The 21,746-nt window shown below is 36.7% G+C and overlaps 1 protein-coding gene across 2 annotated transcripts; it reads right to left on the reverse strand.

Annotated features, from left to right (window-relative positions):
* Positions 1–1,649: 1,649 nt before the first annotated feature.
* LOC105233277 (coiled-coil domain-containing protein 170) lies at positions 1,650–11,767 on the reverse strand. Of its 2 annotated transcripts, none has more exons than XM_049446479.1 (8): positions 11,663–11,767; positions 4,882–5,007; positions 3,993–4,808; positions 3,560–3,940; positions 2,777–2,992; positions 2,574–2,708; positions 2,345–2,515; positions 1,650–2,274 (listed from the first exon to the last, which is right to left on the reverse strand). In XM_049446479.1, the coding sequence occupies exons 1-8, from the start codon at positions 11,765–11,767 to the stop codon at positions 1,684–1,686; spliced, it is 2,541 nt and encodes an 846-aa protein (XP_049302436.1). In that variant the 3' UTR covers positions 1,650–1,683. The 2 variants fall into 2 exon arrangements, with proteins under 2 accessions (XP_049302436.1, XP_011213618.3); XM_011215316.3 differs by lacking the exon at positions 11,663–11,767 and adding an exon at positions 8,355–8,575.
* Between the last annotated feature and the right edge of the window lie 9,979 nt (positions 11,768–21,746).

A 21,746-nucleotide genomic window follows, 5' to 3' on the forward strand; every position in this document is an offset into this window, starting at 1 on the left:
AAAAATAAAGGGTGACCCATTCGAGGTTTCCTACTTGTTTAAAGAAAAAATACAGAAATTTCAAATTTAATGGGAAATGTTTTGCATCACTCGAAAGAACATTTTTTGGTATTTATATTTAGAGTGTTATCTCTTTCAAATATTCAAGGCCTGAATCGAAGTGGGATTGGCCGCATGGTCTCTAAACTTTACATATCCCCTCAGGAAAAAATCTCACGGTGTGATATCACACGATCTTTGTGGCCAATTGAACGGCCCAAAACGTCTAAATGTCGCCTATATCAAATTCAGGGATCAAATGCTCGGTTATCATGGCGTGATAACGGTCGCCATTGATGGTTAGGTTCTCACCGGCATAATTTTTGAAGAAATTTTGACTGATCATTCCACAGAACACATACCAAAGCATATGTGACAATTTTACTTGTCTCGGATCGACGTCGGATCTTCTTTTGAAGAACCTATAGAGCGAAGCTATGTCGCTTGGGAAGGTCGAGCGGCTTCAGTTCTTGCACATGCTGCTCTTTGTTTGTAAAATAGATTAAGTCGTTCCATACGCAGTCCGAGTTACTGCGTATTGTGCCGAATCGACTTTCCACGGTTTTCTTGTACATTCTCAGCTACGGCTACTACATGTTTTTCACTGCGTGTTGGACGTGGTCTAATGGGTCGAGTATTATCCAATAATGAATGTTGGGTCTCAAAATTGGTGATGGTGGGGCGAACAGTACGCATTTTTGAATTCGCATAAAATATAGTCTCCTCATCTTCTGATTCCTGACAGCTTCTACAACAGTCATTAAATGGAGTTCCCAGTCTACATATTAGACATGACCTCTTAGTACTTCTGCTAAAGTTCTTATTTTGAGTTTTAATAGTCTGTATGTGCGGCTCATATTCCATTTACATATGTATGTCACGTTTGCCTGCTTGTTGAAAATGTTAGGTATTGATCTCACCTAGACTAGGCTATATTTATAAAATATTAGTAGATTGAATATCGGCTTCAAGTAGCCAGAAGTATATACATTCCCTTGTATTCGGATACATACCCACAATGTTAAAAGGTCCAATATTAGTTCAAGGAATTTTTCACTATCTTTGACGAAACCCTATGACTTTAGTGGCTTCAAAGTTGCTTGGCATTTGTATATATAAATATATTCCTTGTTATGAACATAATCCTTGTCAGCATAAGAAGGCTTTCTTTATTTGCTGTGATCACCGCTTGGAGTGGTCTACCGTCTGAACAGTGGTCTGGTAGACGGAAAGTTTTTCTGGTGTCTGAATGACATTATCCAATTAAATTAAGAAAAAATACAGATTTTCAACTAGAAGCCTTTAAAACGATTTTAGTTTAAAATTATATAATTTATGGACTCAAAATATGTATGTAAAAAACTACTACCACGATGGTACTCTACGGACTAAAGAGTATGAAGACATAAGCTGTGCGAAAAGCTTAAAAGTATACTAGTCTTCATGGATTTTCATTAATAAATATTTACCGCATTTACTACATTTTCGAATAGAAGGAAGATATTTGAAAAAATAGCTGCCATAATGTTTTTCCAATGCTTACTTTATTGAGACGCACCTGAGATAGTACTTGTAGAGTATAAAAATAACTGTAGTAACTAAAATTACGATAATTAGCATGAACGTCCGTAATTAAGTGAGCACTCATTTGAAGTCGAGGTCATCATAACCACCACTCAGAAAGTCGCCAGAGCTACAATGATGACGATGGACATCCGAATCAAAGCATTTATCATGTAAACGTTTGTTGTTTGTAGCGTGGGCGCCACCTGGGCCCCGGCTATCAGCACAGCCTGTGATGCGGTCGTTAGAGCGGTCGGCACAACGCCCCGCACCGCCGCGACTCTTGCTGCGATGCTTGTGTTGGTGATGCTCAGCTGTAGTGTGGTGCTGTGCATGTTTGTGCGAGGATCGCGCATGCTCCTCGTACATCGTAACACTGGTCAGTTCGACATCGTTGGGCGGTCGACAGTGTGGAGTCGGTGGTACAGGATCATCGAAACGTGGACAGGGGTGATCGCCAACCGGTGATGTAGTCTCATAACGTTTGGAGAGTAGCGTAAATTCCTGGTGGGCCGAGCAGAGTGCTTGCAAGCGATGCAGCAGATCCGATTCGGGTAAATCGCGTAGGTGGAGCGTACGCGCCACTGAGGTACGGAACGATTGTAGGTGGGAGAGACGATGATTGGCATCGGAGAGTTGATTTTGTAGACGTGTGATGTCTTCGCGAAGGGACTGCAGCGAAAAGTTACAAAAATTGTGAGTTGGTATAATATAAATTTGTTAATATGAATGCGTTACGCACAGTGATGAGTGCCTCATCGCGACAACGTCTATTTTGTGATGATTCGCTAGTGGCCTTCAGTCGGTCCTTAACAGCATTGAATTGCGCTAGCAAACGTGTCTTCTCCTCTTCAAGATCGCAAATTTGACCAGTGAGCTCATCAATTTTGCGTGCCCGCTCCAGGGCAGTGATCTGTGGACAAAGCGGGAGATCAATGCAGGTACTGTTTGCAGTATTTATACACTTTTACCTTGTATTCGACGGCTTCCGCGAGCTGCGCTTTGACCTCGGCTATTTGACTGCGTGCGTCCACCAGTTGTGCAGTGAGTTTGTCAATCTGTTTGCTAGCCTTCTTGGAGCGGCATACAGCTTCATCGCGCTCACCCTGCGGTGGATTTGAATAAAAATAATTTAAATTATGGTTCTATCTTGACTATATTTGACTTTTATTACCTGTAGCATGCACTTGCCCCTGGCGCCCTCTTCAATAATGGCTAATTTACGTCGCAGTAGCTCCAAATGCAAGTCACGTCGCTGCACTTGCTCTCGCAATATGCGCACACGCCGCTGTAAAGTGTAAACGCTGCTGCTCTCCTTCAACGGTATGTCGTGACACGAACGCTCTCGCCTCAATTTGCCATGCGCATGCGTATGGTGATCGCAGCAGCCCTGGAGTTAAAGTCCAACAAAAATATTTGTAATAATATTTGTGAATAAAAAAGAAATTCAATATAATGCTCTCACTACACTCTGTCTAGAAGAGAAACTAGAAAAAATCATTAGCTGGCATCGGCGGTTCCGACAAATGAGCAGCATCTTGGAACGAAAAGGACGAATGCAAGATTGCAGATTGATTGACTCAAAAACTAAGGGAGTACTTTGCTTATACAGAGATAGATAGGCGAGTGAACAGACAGACAGATGTGACTTAATCGACTCAGCTCGTCACGCTGATCATTTATATTTATATTTTATAGGGTCTCCGACATTTCTTTCTACATATTACAAACTTCGCCAAGAGTTGTATCCCTCTACCGAAAGATTTGCTCGGTTTCTTTTCATTCCGTCATCCTTTTACTCATAGTTTAGTGATTTGGAAATAGGATAAGCTATCAATGAAATCGTCATTACCGCAGTAATCGAGGAATTAAGTATATTTCTGGAATTACTGTATTCCTCTCAGAGCTCGAAGACAGTATTTTCATGTTTTGAAATAAATTATACCCTGCAACTAACCTTATCCGGTGAATGCTCATGCCGTGAGTGATAGTGATGTCGATGACCGCCATCATGTTCATGTCCATGGTGATCATAATGTGCGGCAATGCGTTCGGCACGTTCCAACAGCGACTCGGCTAAGATGTTGGTGTCGGTACCGAGCGCCGGCGGCGAAGTACACTCAGCCCAGTTAATAGCACGTGCAAGTCGTTGCAAAAACTCTGAGAGACCCAGATGATCGTTGCGCAGCGTGTGTATCTCAGCTTGACACTTCTCCAGACGCTCTTCCAGTTCGCATTTTTGCGCCTCCTCCGTGCGCAAACGACACTGTGTAGTCTCCTGAGTTTCTTTCAGCTTGGACTGTTCCGAATTCAGTTGATCCCGCAACGAATGCAGTTGCTGCAAGTAAGATTTGTTAATCAATTGCCAGATGTTTTCGACTGCGACTTACCACATGCATTGTCTGATTTTCACCAAGCATATCACGCACTTTCTCCTTGATCAGTGTTTCGCATGGCTCTGGTACATTCAGTTGATTTGCCAGGCAACGCAAGAATTGCAAACGCTCTCCTTGGATGCGATCCAGATTGTTTTGCAAGCGATGACAACGTGACTCGAAGCCACGCAATTCCTCTTTCAGTTTCTCGCCACTTATCTCCGACTCAGTTAAGCGATCACGTTGCAATTGCAAGTCACGCTCATACTGTCGACAACGTCCCTCCAATTCGTGGTTATGATTGGTTACACCTTCCAGTTGCGCGCTTAAGCGTTGCTTCTCTATATTCGCGAGCGATTTCAAGTTCATTAACTCATTCTCGCAACTGCTGAGCGTATCGCAAGTGGAGCTTGCCTTGGCCTTGGTGCGTTGCAGCTCGATCATCACTTCTTCGGCGCGGTTCAGTACACACTCTGGTGTCAGATGTACATTCTCACATAGGTCCACTCCCAGACAGGTGGCCAGACGACGCAGCGAGTCGTTCAGTTGTGCACGCGCCTGCTCCTTCTGCTGTTCCTCGGCGGCCAAGTGGTTCTCCAGGTGTTGTATTTTACATTGCAATTCCTTGTTACGTTCATCGGAAGAATGTTTCTCCCGTTGTATCGTGTGGATGGTACTGTCACATCGCGTTTGTATTGATTGTTCGCGGCTCTCAGCGGTTTGCAAGCGGCTTTGCAAACTGCTAATAAGCGCCGATTGGCGTGCGGCTTGAGCACGTAAATTCTCACATTCCGACTCGCGAGCATTCAACGCAACGCGCGCTTCTCCGAGCTTGCGAAAATAATGCAACGAAAAAAAATAATTCGTTAATATTCAATAAGAACTGCTGTGGTTTTCAACCTACATCATTTGAGAGGCGGTCGCGCTTATAAGAACATGCCGCCAATTCACTGCGAAGAGTCGTGACAAGATCAATTCCATGATGGTGTTCAGGAATATTGACCACGGTGTTATTGCAGTTCGGATCAAGCTAAATGGAAATGAGTAGAATAGAAATTTAATGAAGTTAAAGTTGCGTGAAGTTAAGGAAGACGAATGATCACACGTACTCGTATACAAGAGTTTCGGTTAGAATTATTAACTGGGCTTAAAAATTGATTGCAAGTGAAATCGGGCAAAAACCTCGCCCAATCCACATAATTTAATCAATCACGCAACCACGCCTACTTTCTATATATCAACGTTTTAAATTCCATATGATTCTCTAATACAGTTACTATATACATCAAACACAAATGAAGTTATTGGATTGCAAATATAGTGTCTCAAAAGTGTGCCACCTCACGTCCAAAAATAACACTGGTTGACACCAAAGTGTATTCAACAAAGTGAACTACGTATTTGACTTACGCTTATTTGACAATAAAATAGTAAACAATTCATGTATTTGTTTATATTAACCCGTGTGTTTTTTTTTTTTTGATCTTGAACAATATGAAGCCAGTTGCTTTACATACATACATATATATGATAAATATAAACGTAATAGAAATAAAGACAACCAATTTATTTCTTCTCAACGTTATAATGAATTCATATTTATTTTTCAAACAATTACATACGTGTATAAATGCAACATTATTCACAAATTTTATTGTAACTATATATGTACGAGTATATACGTCGTAACCAGTACCCCGCCAAACTATTAGAAACTGTATACAGATGTTTATGCGATTTGTCAGTTGGAGCACAAAACATTGGTAAGTTGCTTCCATGAGTTGTTTTGCATAGGCAACAAGAATTCGGCATTTTATTCAGTTATTTAAAAAAATATTGCTTTTCGTTTTGAAATTTGCTTACTGTTGAATTTCCGAATTTGAATTTTTGAATAAATGTAAGGGTTAAGTCAATGACAACATTCATGTCAAATAAGCGTAAAGAAAAATTAAATGTCATATACTTAGTTCACTTTGTTGAATACACTTTGGTTGACACATAATTTGTGACATGAAAATTCTAATGCAGTTTGATACTCTGAAGTCAAATCTGAAAACAGAATTTTTCTATCACCCACAGATATTCTGTAACCTGCGGCTTTAGATTTAACAATACTACTGTGATCAAATTGAAAGGTGAATTAAATTGAACTAATTTATACTTCGCGTATTTTTCGAATCGGTAAATTTTGTTTCTGTAAGTTGGTAGTAGTGTTAGTGACTCTATCCTAAATTTCACGTCAAAATATTTATTAGTACTTATTTGAGATACGCATAGTTTCCTGAGGCTCTGAATTTATTGAACAAAGAAGTGCGACAAAGCACCATCTCATACTGCAATGGTTATTCGTGATCATTTCGCCAAATTTTCAATTAATATCGCATTCGCCTTATTTACCTTCGTGTAACTTCTGACTATTTAGCAAATTCACATGATCACTCCGAGTAGTACAAGCAGTACCAGTACGTCAGGCAATCACTCCGGGACAAAAAAACGTTACCAGCGAACCTCTAGTTGGTAAGAGGAATTACTACCAGTTTTACATATTAAATTAGATTTAATGAAGAATATTGTTAAGGCATATTGTTAAGGACAGAAATGGAAGAGGGTTCTTGTATCTGAAACAAAAATCTCCAACAGTCAGTGAAGCAAAATTTAAAGAGTGCATATTTGTGGATCCGCAAATAAGAGAACTAATGATAGATAAAACATTTGAGGAAATGTTCAATGAAACTGAAATACGAGCCTGGAGTGCTTTTAAAAGCGTTGTTAAAAACTTTGAAATGTGAAAGCTGACAATTACAAAGATCTTATGACTGAACTACTTACTGCCTATAAAAAAATGGGTTGCAACATGTCCCTTAAAATTCACTTTCTGGACTCCCATCTGGATTTTTCCCCAAAATTTAGGGGCGTAAGTGACGAACATAGGGAACGGTTCCACCAAGACATTTCTGCTATGGAGAAACAGTACGAAGGCAAGTGGAGTGCCAGTTTGCTTGCCGATTACTGGTGGACATTGTTGAGGGATCTCCAAAAACAAAATTTCGCCGAAAAACATCGACATAACATTTTATGGTACTATTTGGTTAATAAAATAATATAACAATAATATACCTATCGTTATAAACTATAGGTGATAGAAGAAATCTGTAGCTATTGTCTGCATATGTGGCGATTTTTACATGACAATCGAACACACTTTGTTGGATTTTTGTTTACCAGTGTATGGAAATTTTGATAATTCGCAGAATTTCACATATATTTGAGTTCATTTTGACGAAAGTTTGAAGATCTTATATTAGGTGTATAACAGATAGTATTGACCCCATTCCATCTATTTTTTCCGGTACTACATGCAATTAAAACGCCAAATGCTAATAAAATGCTTTCAAGGATTCATCAAGGTTCCTCATATACAATTACCAATCATATGTATGGAGTAAAGTCAACCGGGTATTCGAAAATCCTGATATTGGAGCTATATCAAGTTTTCGCGCAATTTTATGCATTTAGGCACCAAAATATAGTGTTATAAGTAAAACACGATTTATAATTTTCATCGAGACAACTCAAATATTGTCTATATATGCGGTATTAAGTGATTTGGAATCTTTATATTATGTATATGGAGTCTAAGGAAAGTATTGAATCAATTCAACCCATTTGTAAAACTCAGAAATTCTACAATATCTCTGAATTGCAATTGTATATCTCACACATTCACCGATATTTTCGGTTAAAAGTTAACTATATAGGGCCTTGAACAGTTTTGTTTTTTTGAGTAATTTTTGGTCATAAGGTGGCATATTTTAAAGGAATTATTTAGTACAAAGTTTTAAACCGTTATATAAATTGCTTGTTGATTTGTGTACTGGAATGTGAAATAATCAAAAGGAATTTAATGTTGTGTTATATGGGAAGTACGCGTGGTTCCGATGTCGTCCATTTTCATGCCGTAACATAGGAATATTAAAATAATGACATTTAACGAATTTGGTTGACCTAGTTCCGAGATATGTGATTTCGTCTAAAAGAGGGCGGTACCACGCCCATTATACAATTTTGACCTCGGCTTTTATAAAGCTTATAAAAATGAGTAAACTAAAACGCGGTCGCACAATACTCTTTGCATCAGAGGCAGACAAAAAACTCTCGCGTTTGTCCAAGGAATCGAACCACCACTTAAACAGTATTTTATATCGTTTAAAGTTTTAATGAAACTCTACAAAATTTTATGATTTATCTAAAATCATTAATTGCACTTTAATTGTATTTCGTTTCCACTATTATGAATTTAAGAATAACGGTACGGTTTTACTTTAACCGCACTATATCCTTTTTATTTTGGTGATAACTTGAAGCTTTCGCCATTACCAAATGGTGATGATGCGGCGACATCCGCTCATGATGTTCGTGGTGCACAGCGCTCAAATGATGATGATGGTGCAAATGTTGGTGCTTTTTGTCGCTCGACATGTTCTTCCACAAACACTGCCTTCACGAGTTAGGAAACGGAAAACGAGAAAGCTCAAAAAACGTCCACGCGTTCGAACAAATCGCGCTCGACTAAATAAAATTAGCGTTTTCGATTAGTAAGTACGTCGAAAATTAGACTGAAGATACATCAAGCCTACTGTCTGCAGAAAAAGTCAAAACGAACGGTGAATGGGTTGCAGACAGCAACATAACAATTACATACCGACGGTAAGGATGGTGTGGTTGTTGGTGGCAATAGAAATCGCACTTATGGAATTTACTACAACATAACACAAGGCGTTCAACAGTCACGGCCCCAAATGAAGGTGAACGAAGGAGAGACGTTGCCTAGCCGTTGACAGGGTGTAGGGGTGGAGTATTGACAAGGTGAAAAAAATGGGCGCAATGGCAACGCTATGATAATTTGTTGTTAGTTGATAATTTTATTACTTTGATTTGTTGTTGTTATTTAGGTCATTCACATGACGGCACACAAACCGCCTGGAAAAATGAAATATGGCCGAGGCGATATGTACAACAACAATGAAAAAGGAAAGCATAAAATGTGCTGAAATATGTCGTCGGCAGCGCATTCGTGTCCGTGTGTTGGTGCGCTCTTCCAACCAACTATTTATGTGCAAGCTTAGTAACGCTGCGGAAGCGGAAACTCGTCGAACATTGAGTAAGCACGACGACAGCGCGGTGGGGCACAGTGTTGACGTTGGCGTAATTCTCAAACACGGCGCTGCAATTACTCATTGCGTTCAGGCATTCAATATTCAACTGAAATTTAGTTAGATTTGCTCCACTGTGATCGGCGTGTGTCTGTTTGTAGATATGTGTTTATGAGGTTCCGTTGAAGTTATGCTTAACCTTAACAGTTTTACCACACGCATTGAAAACTTTCCTGATGAGCGCATAAATTAAGTGAAGCTCGTTCGTTTGCCGACAAGAAGTCGATAAGTGACTAATCGTTGAAGCTTGCCAAACGCTCATATTTTGAAAAATTGTTACTTCATTATTGTAAAGATAAATTGGAAATGTATTTTTATTGCATAAAAAAGTATTAAAATATATTTCTCTTGATTTTGAATGGTTAGTTTGAACGGCAGCTTTACACTACATACAGTACTTACTCATAAGTCTAGCGAAGGGATGATGTAATGCGTCGAAAACAACCATCGACCCTTTTACAAAGCGAAGATCTCTTCCGGGTTTGAGGCAGGGAGTTGGAGGTGTCTAAAGAGTCCTAATATTAGGCTCTACCTTACCGTGGAATAGGCACGTGGAATTGACAATGTTCAGAGCTACCATGATATGCTTCAGGTGCTTGAATACCATCTATTGTTACTTATGGAACAGTTGTTTGGTCATCGAAGGCAACGCAGTCTTTGGTAGGCTTTCAACTATCGAAGCTGCAAAGAATCGCCTGCGTGTGTACTTCAGGGGCAATGCGTACTTGCCCAACCGCAGTACCTGAAGTAATGCTGGAGCTCACATCGCAGCATCTAGTGATCAAACAGTGGACGGGACATACCATGCTGCTCACGGTAGCAGAGGGGTTTGGCAAAGGAAAGATAATGTCGTCTCAACTAATGAAGGCCTTAGGGGAAGACACACCACTGGCCCTTCTTCCAAGAGACGGCATTACGAAGAGGATAAACTTCACCAAGAAGTTTAGAGTGACTCTCGGCAGTAAAGCGGAGTGAAGTGATTCCACGCACAACCTGCTACTGAGGGGCAACACTATTAAATGGTATACTGACGGTTTGAAAACACCGGAAGGCATTAGAGCAGGCATTGCGGCATCGCAAAGCAAACTATCCAAACCAATGGGATATTTTTCGAGCTTCTTTCAAGCAGAAGTCTTTGCTATATTAGACAGTGCGCAAAAATCAATCTCCATCTCAGCTATCACAACCAGCGTAGCGCTATACTCAGCGATAGTCAAGCTGTCTTAAAAGCGGTCTTAGCTTATGAAGTCAAATCGCTATTATGGAAGGACTGTATAGGAAGGCTGAAGCGCCTACCAGTCGTGAAGTTACTCAGCATGGAAGAGAGAGTGGGGAGAGACAGCGGCACTGGGAGCAGGCAACAGGAATGCGCTACGCCAAGTTACATCTGGGGGATTACAACCTAGCAAGGTTTAGAGATATGATCAACCAGCCATAAAAAACATTTCGTCTCCTTGTCGCGCTTTATACAGAGCACTGCTGGCTCAAGAAACACTTATCCAATATGGGAATAGTCTCTTGCGCAAACTGCTGGCTTTTCGACGTGGAACAGGAAACTCCAGTACACCTCACCAAGCCTCACCACAGTCGCACCCAGCAAGTTCCTGGAATTATTCAGAGTGCTGGACCTTTCTGACCATGTGTTATATAGGAGAGGGCACAATAGATCATAAGTTGCAGTCCATTTCCATCAAATAAACAAGTTTTCCCTCCAAGGTCTTAAGTAGGACCAGTCAGTTATCAGCTATACATAAGAGTGGTCCGATCTAAACTATTTCTTCGGAGATTGTAGAGATGCCTGAGATAATAACCCATTCCATGTTTCATGACTATACCTTATCAAACAAAAAGTTTTCCATACAAGGGCTTGAGTTGGATCGGCCAATTTGTAAGGCAGCTTTATGCTATAGTTATCCAATATTAGCGCTTGAGACAAATGGGCAGTTACTTGGTGAGAAAATAAGTGTGCAAACTATATGACTATTTCGTACAAGGAAAGTTGGAAACTATCAGGTTTTCGTAGTTTAGTGTGGAAAGCTTTGTGCATGACGACACCAACTCTATATATGTGATAGATCTAACCCGTCCGACAAGGAAATTCATTCAGTCCGCTGTTTGCTTGTCAAAAAAGCTCCATATTTATTTGCAAAGTCAACAAAATCAGCTTTTCCTCCAAAACCGTAGTCTATCTCATTCGAAGCTCTCTCGCAGTTGATTTTGTGAGGTAACTAGAAATTGCGTTAGTGTGGTTTTTCCGTTAGTTTTTGGTATTTTATCTTCCATTTTGTTTCATTTTAGATGTTTCATATTACTATGATTTTTTTTCACTTTTATCATTTTCAAAAGCACAGTTCTAAAACTTTAAAATAATAAGCATTATCCTTCATTTGCCGTTATTTGCCTATTTCACTGTGCTTCATTTTGAGATTTATTCATTTTTACTTCAAAGCTTTAGCTTCTGTTCGAGCTTACCTTGCTGTCACTTGTCACTTTCACATCGGCACATAAAATCTCAAAAATTCGCCAATCCTCAGCAGAGTTGCCAGATTTGTCCCATATAGACGGGTTGCGTGACATTTCAATTCATTACTACTTTGTCAAAACCACTTCTACTATTTTATTTTTTTTTTGTATTATGTCACATCAACAACTAGCTGCTAAAATCTTCATTTGTACTCTCTCTGTTCCAAAGACTGTTTTATCTAAAAGTTTGTTGTTTAGAGCGCTCTTTTGCCGTTTCTAGGAAATTAAAAAGCACCTAACAACAAAACTAACTCTAATATGTTTTCATTATTGTGCTATATATGAAAATACATATGTATATATAAATTATGCTTCAGGTTGTTTTTCCACTGTTGCATTTATGTTACAACGGTAAATAACAAATGGGGTGTTGCCAACGAGACTAAAACTCTATGAATTCCTACGGCTACTAAATCTTCCTCGTATTAACTTGTTTCCTGAGTATGTGAATATGTATATGTGTATGTATGTATGTGCAAATTGTTATTTGGTTTAGCATATATGTATATTCCCCCGGGAGAGCAATATTTGAGGGCTACTTAATAAATTGAAAGCAAATTGAGTCTTTACACGGAAATGGGAATACAATTTTTGTATATAAACGAGGTTAGCTCGATAATGCTTTTCAGAAATGAGAAAAAAATTATTACAAAATATAAAGCACAAAAAAATCACAGTTCTCTAATAATTCAAAGATCGTTTTACTTTTTTAAAGGTTACATGGGTTTCCTAGAGTAAAAAACAATCTTTTGCAACAATTTTTTCTCTTATAAAAAATGGAAAATTCTATTAGAAGATCGGTTGAGTAGTTCTCGAGAAATCTTGCCAACCACCTACAAAAATAGAGTTTTGAGAAAAATGCCTTTAAAGAAGCACTTAGCTTAGCTAGCCTCCAGCATAAAAAGTCCTCAAGGCTGTTTCTCCGAAACTATTACTTGGATCAACTTGAAAATTTAGTACAATGAAACCCATGTAACCCCTTAATTTATTCTTTAAAATCTATATCAACCCCTTCAAAGCGATTCCCATTGATCCCAATACACTTGTATCACGGTGTTTTCCAATACTCGAAACAGTTTTAAAGTGAATACCCGAAATAGCCTTCAATGCGCGAATCGATTCGCATTTAAACCCAAAACAGTTTCCCCGGAGCGGTCGCTTGAGTTTGCTGTATAGCCAGAAGTCACACGGAGCTAAATCCGGCGAATACTGTGGTTGTGGCAAGATATTTGTTGAAAATTTGGCGAAAAACTCACGAAGAATCAATGCAGTATGCAACGGTACATTATCGTGGTGCAAAAACCAAAAGTTGTCAGCTCATAATTCCGACTTCTTTTTACGAATAGCTTCTCACAAACGAGGCATTAGACCCAAAGTTCTTGTTGACAGTTTAGCAGGTCGGAGTTCGAAGTGCACCACATTTCGGTTCACCTTTGTCATGACATTCGGCTGATTGTCCGTCTGTTTCAGGGTCATAACCATTGATCCAAGACTCATCGTCAGTAATAATACTTTTTATCACATGTTGGTGGTTGGAAAGCATCGTTTAATAGACGTTACGCGACACTGTTTTTCGAAAGAATTAAGTGTTTTTGGAACAGGTCTTGTTTCCACTTTTCTTATTTCCAAATGATCTATCAAAATGGGTTTCACTAATCTTTCCGATATTCCAATGTAATGTCTCTGACTTTTAAACGTCGATTCGATTCTCAGGCATCAATTCTTTTATTTTATTGACGTGTTGATCAATTGTTGTTGTTTACGGCCGTCCTGAGCGTTGTTCGTCCTAAACAAGTTCTCGACACTCTTTGAATAATTTGTACCAATCAAATTTTCTTTAAATTTCGCATCGATTATTTTCAAAAGCAGCAATACAATCTCCGACAGATCCACTCGGACCACTATAGCATATACATAGCTGCCACCCAAATTGGCCAATCAAAATCAAGTCCTTGCGGGAAAATTCAAACCAGTGAAAAAAATTATGGCTTCAGTGCAATCTAATATAACGTTTTTTCTTGTTTTCTGCTTATTTATTTGAGCGGATATCAGTCCAAGTACCTCGCCTTTTAAAAGGGATGGTGGACTTATGAGAGACGACTATGTACTATCTTGCTTTATACACAAGTAAATAATAATAATATTAATAATAATAATTATACGTTTTATAGGCGGCGAAAGCTCTTGAACTACTTGAAGTTTCCTTGCATGCATTTTTGAAGAACTCAGTTACTTATCCAACAGCCCTCGTAATATTCAAAGTTGTAAACTCTATTTTTCTCGAATTTGAAAATTATTTAGCATACTTTCACCGTTTGAATATTTAATAGTTCTAAAACTATTTTATGAAATTAATAATGCAAGTTCATGATTTTTAATGCACTTTATTCATATTCCAGCGGGTTTCTACGAAAACGTTCGAGTTTGATGAATAGTGTAACCCAGTTGACATTTCCTTGCTTTGTAATAACCACAGTTTGGTTAAAGATTGCTGGAGTCTATTGATCGAGATTCTATTATTAAAAGGTAAATAGATGAGGATTGCACCGCGACCTTAGGTCTCTTGATCTTATATTATTATTAAATGAGTCTGAGACTTAAACACTTATGCTTATTCTCACTAGATTGGAATCCGCTAACTTTGTGGATATGGCTCTACCAACATTGTTTTCAGGTCTCAGCAGTATGCTCTGTAGAGATCAACGTGGCTAAGGTCTTATTTCAATTAGAAGGTGCATTTTTAAATCGATAGATTAGAATTTGATGCTATAAATATGTTTTCATGGGGTCGAAATTTTGTTAGAAACGGTGTTAGAAATTACTCGACTATTTATTTATTTCAAATAAGAAATTCAAATTTTACCAGGAAACATATGTCTTGTTCAAAACGATGCGAACTTTTCAGCTACTCTATAACTCTCGGCTAGTTTACCTGATCTACGTTTAGAAAGTCATGGTATAATTAGCATAACTGTATAATGAAATCTTTAGTTTTTGAAATCCTTCCTGAAGTGAAGTAGTGAATAATCCTCTGCACTAAGAACTCTTACAGAAACTTCAGTTTTATTTTTTATTATTGCAAAAATTCAACAGCAGGATTTGTTCAACTTAAATTGTACTTAGGCCGAAGGTTTGGCGGCAGCATTCTGGGAAAGCTCCTCGATCTTGTTCTGCGCAGCTTTGGCGGTATCAGCTAAAACTTTGCTGGCGTCTTCAACCAATTTCTGGAAAAATACAAACATTTTGAGTAATATTTTATATTACAAATATTTTTTGAAGAAATAATATCTGATAATTATTTAATTTTTAAAACCACTATAAAGTAAATAAATTTTTAATTAATTATAATTATAATTATTAATTAAAAAAAAATTAATTATAATTAAAAATGTTTTAATAATAATTATTTTAATAAAAATTTAAAAATTATGTTATTAAATTATTTTAATTTTCAATTAATTAATTAAAAAATAATAAAAATATTTTTTAATAATAATTAATTAATTAAAAATTAACAAAAATTAATTAATAAGAAATTAAATTTAGGGAAATTAAAAATAAATAAATTTTTAATTAATTATAATTATTAATTTTAAATTAATTAATTAATTAAAAATAATGGAATTTAATAATTAATTTATTAAAAATTATTAATTAATAAAAATAATTATAATTAAAAATGTTTTAATAATAATTACCTTAATAAAAATTTAACAATTATGTTATTAAATTATTTTAATTTTCAATTAATTAATTAAAAAATAATAAAAATATTTTTTAATAATAATTAATTAATTGAAAGTTAACAAAAATTAATTAATAAGAAATAAAATTTAGGGAAATTAAAAATAAATAAATTTTTAATTAATTATAATTATTAAGTTTAAATAAATAAATAAATTAAAAATAATTGCATTTAATAATTAAAAAAAATTATAAAATTATAAAAATAATTTTTTAATAATAATTAATTTATTAAAAATTAATAAAAATTAGTTAATAAGAAATTAAATTTATGAAAATTATAAACAATTTTTTTTTATTTTATTATCATTAATTTTTTTTATAATTATTATTAATAAAAATTATGAATTTTTTGTACTTTTTTTGAAAATAAATAATTATTATTTTTCTGTACTACGAGCTAGAACTTTTTGTATAGTTTATTAAATTTTTTTAATTATTTAATTAATTAGTTAATAATTCTGAGCAAGTTGCTTTGTAAATATAATTTTTTTATAATTATAATTATTTAAAAAATTAATAATATTTATTAATTATAATTATAACTTTCATTTAATTTTTTACTGAGAAGCCGAACATTTTTTTTAAATAAAGAAAATAAAATTTTCTATAAACAAATAAAAAACAGAAAACCTCATATTTTGCTCACCTTCACTTGTTCGCTATCGACAGCGGTCTTGAGCTTGTTCACCACATCTCCAACCAGGTTCTGCAAGTTGTTGATCAGATCAGCAGCGGGGTCCTGAACGGCGGTGTCATCGCGAGGAACACGGGCCATCTCAATGAACTGTAGTAGAAATTCAACAAAAATTCAATAAAATCTCCAAAATTGATGAAAATCGGTGATTTGAAAAAATGAAAAGATGCTCCTATAAACTCACTTGCACGAAGCACAGCACCACGAAGAGACCAAGGATGCACTTGAATACAGCAGACATTTTGCTTTGGATTTGGTTTTTTGAAGTGTTTTAAATAAAAGTGAAGAGAACTGTCGAACTACACGCCACAAAGACCGGCTTACGAATGATATCTGAATATAAATTTATAAAGACTTAGGCATTATGTTTTCCATATTTGAGAGTCTTATCGCAATCACGTTTCACTATTCCTGTTTATTGTTGATGTTGCTATTGTGTCTCGCACGTAGCTCTTAACATGTTGTTAGTGCAGCTGATAACCTTTTGAATCTAGCACAAACTTGCTGATAAGTTGCAATAGTAAAGGCCCACAATACGTCAATTATTTGCAGATCAAAGTGTGCATACGGGACACAGTTCTATATCAAGCTACATGTTTGTGTCAAATATTATAGATTTGCATCTGCGTGCATGTTAGGGTGTGTTGACTTGACGGCGGTTCGAAAATAAATCTCATACTGAGTTGGTTGAGGCGCCTATGTTAGTAAATACTCGCAATCATCCATCAAAATAGAAGAAATCGGGAATGTAAAGCCATAGGGAGAGAAATATGATTGCGGCACGAAACGTCATTAACGAAATCAATTGTCAAATTATAAATAATAACATCCTGTAGTATAAACAAGCTTTTCGTTAATGACATCACGAGGTAGATAAGTAGAGTGGATGTCTGACTACACACCAAGGCCTTTAGGTAGCCCATTGTGAAACCAAGGGGATTAAAATTTTCGCACTCTATTATGACCTCTCTAAATCTGTCCGTGCTTCTGATGAAGTTCATCAATAAAACAATTTATCTGTGCAACATTCGAAACATCGTCAGACACCCTCATCCGTTCGTTGCAATTCTTTTCTTAGACAATAACTGAATTCTTTGCATTTTTCTTGACAGCTGCTACAATAGTCATTGTATGGTATTCACAGTCTGCTAATTCGACGGTGACCTGTTAGCACTCCTATTAGAGTTCTTATGTCATTCCTTTGAAATTTTAATAGTCGAGATGTGCGTGCATATTCGATCGTGCCACGTCTGCCTGCTTGTTGAGTAAGTAAGGGATTGACTCCGCCGACACTCAGCTATACGAGTATATACTTATAATATGTTTTTAGATTAATATCTACAAATAGCCAGAGCCTTAGACAGTATATTATCTCCTTTTCGGTGTCTAATTGTAGGGTGGTGCTTGCTCTGGCCAGTTCATATACTTCACAGTTACTAGGAATATCGATATTTTCAAACATCTCAGAACAAGAAGGCTTTCTTTAATTGCTGTGATCTCCGCTTGGAAGATGATGCAGTGGTCTGGTAGACCAACGGCGATTCGGGTATCCAATTATGTTGAAAAGATACCACCTTTCACTCGGTTATGTAGCTTAGACCCATCCGTAAAGATGCTTACCCTTCTCTCTATGCCTCTTTCCCACTCTTCTATGGAATGGAAGGTAATATAGGAAACCGAATTTTAGTTCATTGCTAAAGGATAACGAAAATCCATGGTATTGGGTGGAAAAGGGAACTTATTAATTATCTTTGAATGTCCCTTATCACAGGCGACTAAGTAATAAGGAGGATTTCTAAATCTAAGATTCCACTGATGCATATGATATTTGCTTTTGTGTAGTCACCACACGCCTTACCGCGTATTTCTTTTCCGTTATTGGTCAACATACCAATATACCGCTAGTCATAATCGCCCTCACAACTGGTGTGTAGAGACAATGAGTTACCCGAGGCGTCCCTATTTGGGTTCCACCATTCTTTTACGCGTTACATGTCATCAGGAACCAATGTACCTATTCTACAGTCAACCCACTGCAAGAAAAAGTTGTGACTACTATAACTATTGAAAGTTCGTTTCTGATATTTTTATTATAAAGCTAAAGCGATTTTGAAGAGAGCTTGAGAAACCGCATCCTTTGATTATTGAAATTATTAGCCTTATTATGTAAAATAAAGTTGTGAAAAACCAAATTTGCTTAGATTTACTATCTACATCCACAGTAAAAAACGGATACCAACTGTAGTATGAGGAAAACAAGAGCTTCATTTTGGCGACTGTAGTGCGGTGGAGTCTACGGTTTATATTTCTAACTATTTCTTAACTGTCAGTGCCTACCGTTTTCGCGGCATGATAACCGACTATTTGATGCCTAAAATTAAAGCACGTGATCTTGGCGACATTTGGTTTCAACAAGACGGCGCCACTTCCTACCAATTGATTTCTTCGGTGACGAGATAATTTCACGTTTTGGTCCAGTCGATTGACCACCAAGATCATGTGATATCACACGTTAGTATTTTCACTGTGGCGATATGTAGAGTAGAAAGTCTATGCGGACAATGCCGTTTCGACTTAGGCCTCGGAGTAAAACATCACTTGTGTCATTCGCCAGTTACCAGTCGAATGGACCATCTGAGACGTATCCACGGTAAGTAATCTTCAAAAAATGTATGCCAAAGAATGCTCCCTCGAATGATAATAAACATTCCTCATTAAATTTGAAGTTTCTGTGTTTTTATTTAAAAAAGTTGAGAAATTCGAAATGGATCACCCTTTTGCATTGAGCCCCGTTTTCCAAAATCCTCTATCAACTTCCGTTTATAACACAGTGAAAATGAAATGAAAACACAAAGAAAAAATACGTCAATCTTTCTTACTATTTGCCTGTGATTTTAATATTTTTATTGTTATCATATTGTTATTGTCAATTTTATCAAACACGTGAGCGCATGTAACTTTCATCGAGTGTTGATGGGAATGGACGACCCCCGTTTCTTTCAACGTCTTGAATTGCTCTGTTAAAGTCTTCAGTTACTTTCTGGAAAACACACAAATGTAAAAATGGTTAGAAATAAAAACTTTCTCAGCAACGTTACACCAAAAATGACTGACTTTTAAGTGGTCTGTACCAAAAGTGTTCTTCATGGTTTCGGTAATAGAATCCAGCATACTCTGCAAAGAGATCGCAAGCTCAGAGGTGGGCTTAACAGCGTTATCGTCACGCGGAATACGTGCCATTTCGCTAAACTAAAATAATAGCCAAAAAAATTAAACAATTTTGCGATTAAAAAACGATTTTCTTTTTTTATAAATTGAACGAAAAACCTGCACACAGCACAGCAAAACGAGGCAGCCGATAATGTATTTTCCCATGGGTGACATGATGCAGTACTTTGTCGGATTTACAGATTCAGATTGGCTTGCTGCACAAGTTCAGTGCTCACTGTGAAAGCTGACGCAAGATTGATAGCTCTAATAGTTAACGGTATGCTCTCACAGCTTTACTTTCACTGTTTTGTGTGTGTGTGTGTGTTTTTATATACATATGCATTTTTATATAGGAACTCCCATCTGCAGATATCACATATTACATTGTTCAAGTACTCTTTTTGATCTTGCCGATAACCGAAAGCCTTATGGAGAGCCAGGAGAATTAGCTGTTATTTCTCATTCTTACAATGAATTTATATACAATTTAGTATATAATTTTAGCATCATTAATGCAGATATTGTTATGGAAGAGACATTTTACATACTTACATATGTATATGTGTATGTATGCTAATAATAGTAGAGTAGCCACGAGTTGCTGGAGCTATGGCATACAATAAATATTATTATAATAAACTATTCAATACAGTGAATTAGTATTGGTATTATTTACGATAAAAACGGTATACCCTTAAAACCAGTATAAAGAGGGATTGTATCCTAAGAAATATAAACATAAAAATAATCAGCATTACGAGCTGAGTCGATTTAGCTACTTATGTCCGTCAGTCCATCTAGTCCCGTAATTTTTACGATATGGATCTGAAATTTTTCTCACGTGCTTTTCACCTCAAGAAGTTGCTCACTTGTCGGAATCGTCGATATTCGACCATAGTCGCATATACCATATCTGTCATGAAAACTGATCTTTCAAAATCTCGTCCTTATAAGGAAAACTTTTTTATTTGACAAGAAATCTGTCTCATGAAGTTCGGCGTGGCTTATTTCCAAAGCAACGAAACAATCTCCGAAGAAATTGTTTAGATCGGGCCACTATAGCAAATAGCTCCCATACAATCTGCACGATTAAAATCAAGTCTTTGTATGGACAATTTTTTTATTTGAAAAAATATCTTCAAAATATCAAGTTCTTGTATGTAATCTTATATATTTGTGAAGGCTATTAGTGCTTCAGTACAACCGCCGTTTACATTTTTATACTCTCGCAACAAAGTTGCTAAGGAGAGTAGTACAGTTTTGTTCACATAACGGTTGTTTGTAAGTCCTAAAACTAAAAGAGTCAGATATAGGGTTATATACATACCAAAGTGATCAGGGTGACGAGTAGAGTTGAAATCCGGATGTCTGTCTGTCCGTCCGTCCGTCCGTCCGTCCGGGCAAGCTGTAACTTGAGTAAAAATTGAGATATCATGATGAAACTTGGTACACATATTTCTTGGCTCCATAAGAAGGTTAAATTCGAAGATGGGCAAAATCGGCCCACTGCCACGCCCACAAAATGGCGGAAACCGAAAACTTATAAAGTGTCATAACTAAGCCATAAATAAAGATTTTAAAGTGAAATTTGGCACAAAGGATCGCATTAGGGAGGGGCATATTTGGACGTAACTTTTTTGGAAAAGTGGGCGTGGCCCCGCCCCCTACTAAGTTTTTTGTACATATCTCGGAAACTACTATAGCTATGTCAACCAAACTCTATAGAGTCGTTTCCTTCAGGCATTTCCATAAACAGTTCAAAAATGGAAGAAATATGGATAATAACCACGCCCACCTCCCATACAAAGGTTGAGTTGAAAATCACTAAAAGTGCGTTAACTGACTAACAAAAAACGTCAGAAACACTAAATTTTACGGAAGAAATTACAGAAGGAAACTGCACCCAGGCTTTTTTTAAATTGAAAATGGGCGGGCGTCGCCTACTTATGGACCAAAAACCATATCTTAGGAACTACTACACCGATTTAAATGAAATTCAGTATATAATATTTTCATCCTGATGACATGTACGAAATATGGGTGAAAGCGGTTCACAACCACGCCTTCTTCCAATATAATGCTATTTTGAATTCCATCTGATAATACAGTATATGCATTAGGAACCAAAATAAAAAAATATTTAACTGACGGATAATGAAATCTCGATTATCACTTTATCATGCGAGAGTATAAAATGTTCGATGACACCCGAACTTAGTCCTTCCTTATTTGTTTTGTTCTTATTTATGAATTCCTTTGATTTTCTAAAGGGTGATTTTTTAAGAGCTTGATAACTTTTTTTTAAAAAAAAACGCATAAAATTTGCAAAATCTCATCGGTTCTTTATTTGAAACGTTAGATTGGTTCATGACATTTACTTTT

This window comes from Bactrocera dorsalis, chromosome 1, assembly GCF_023373825.1.
Source record: "Bactrocera dorsalis isolate Fly_Bdor chromosome 1, ASM2337382v1, whole genome shotgun sequence".
NCBI classification, from domain to species: Eukaryota; Metazoa; Arthropoda; class Insecta; order Diptera; family Tephritidae; genus Bactrocera; species Bactrocera dorsalis.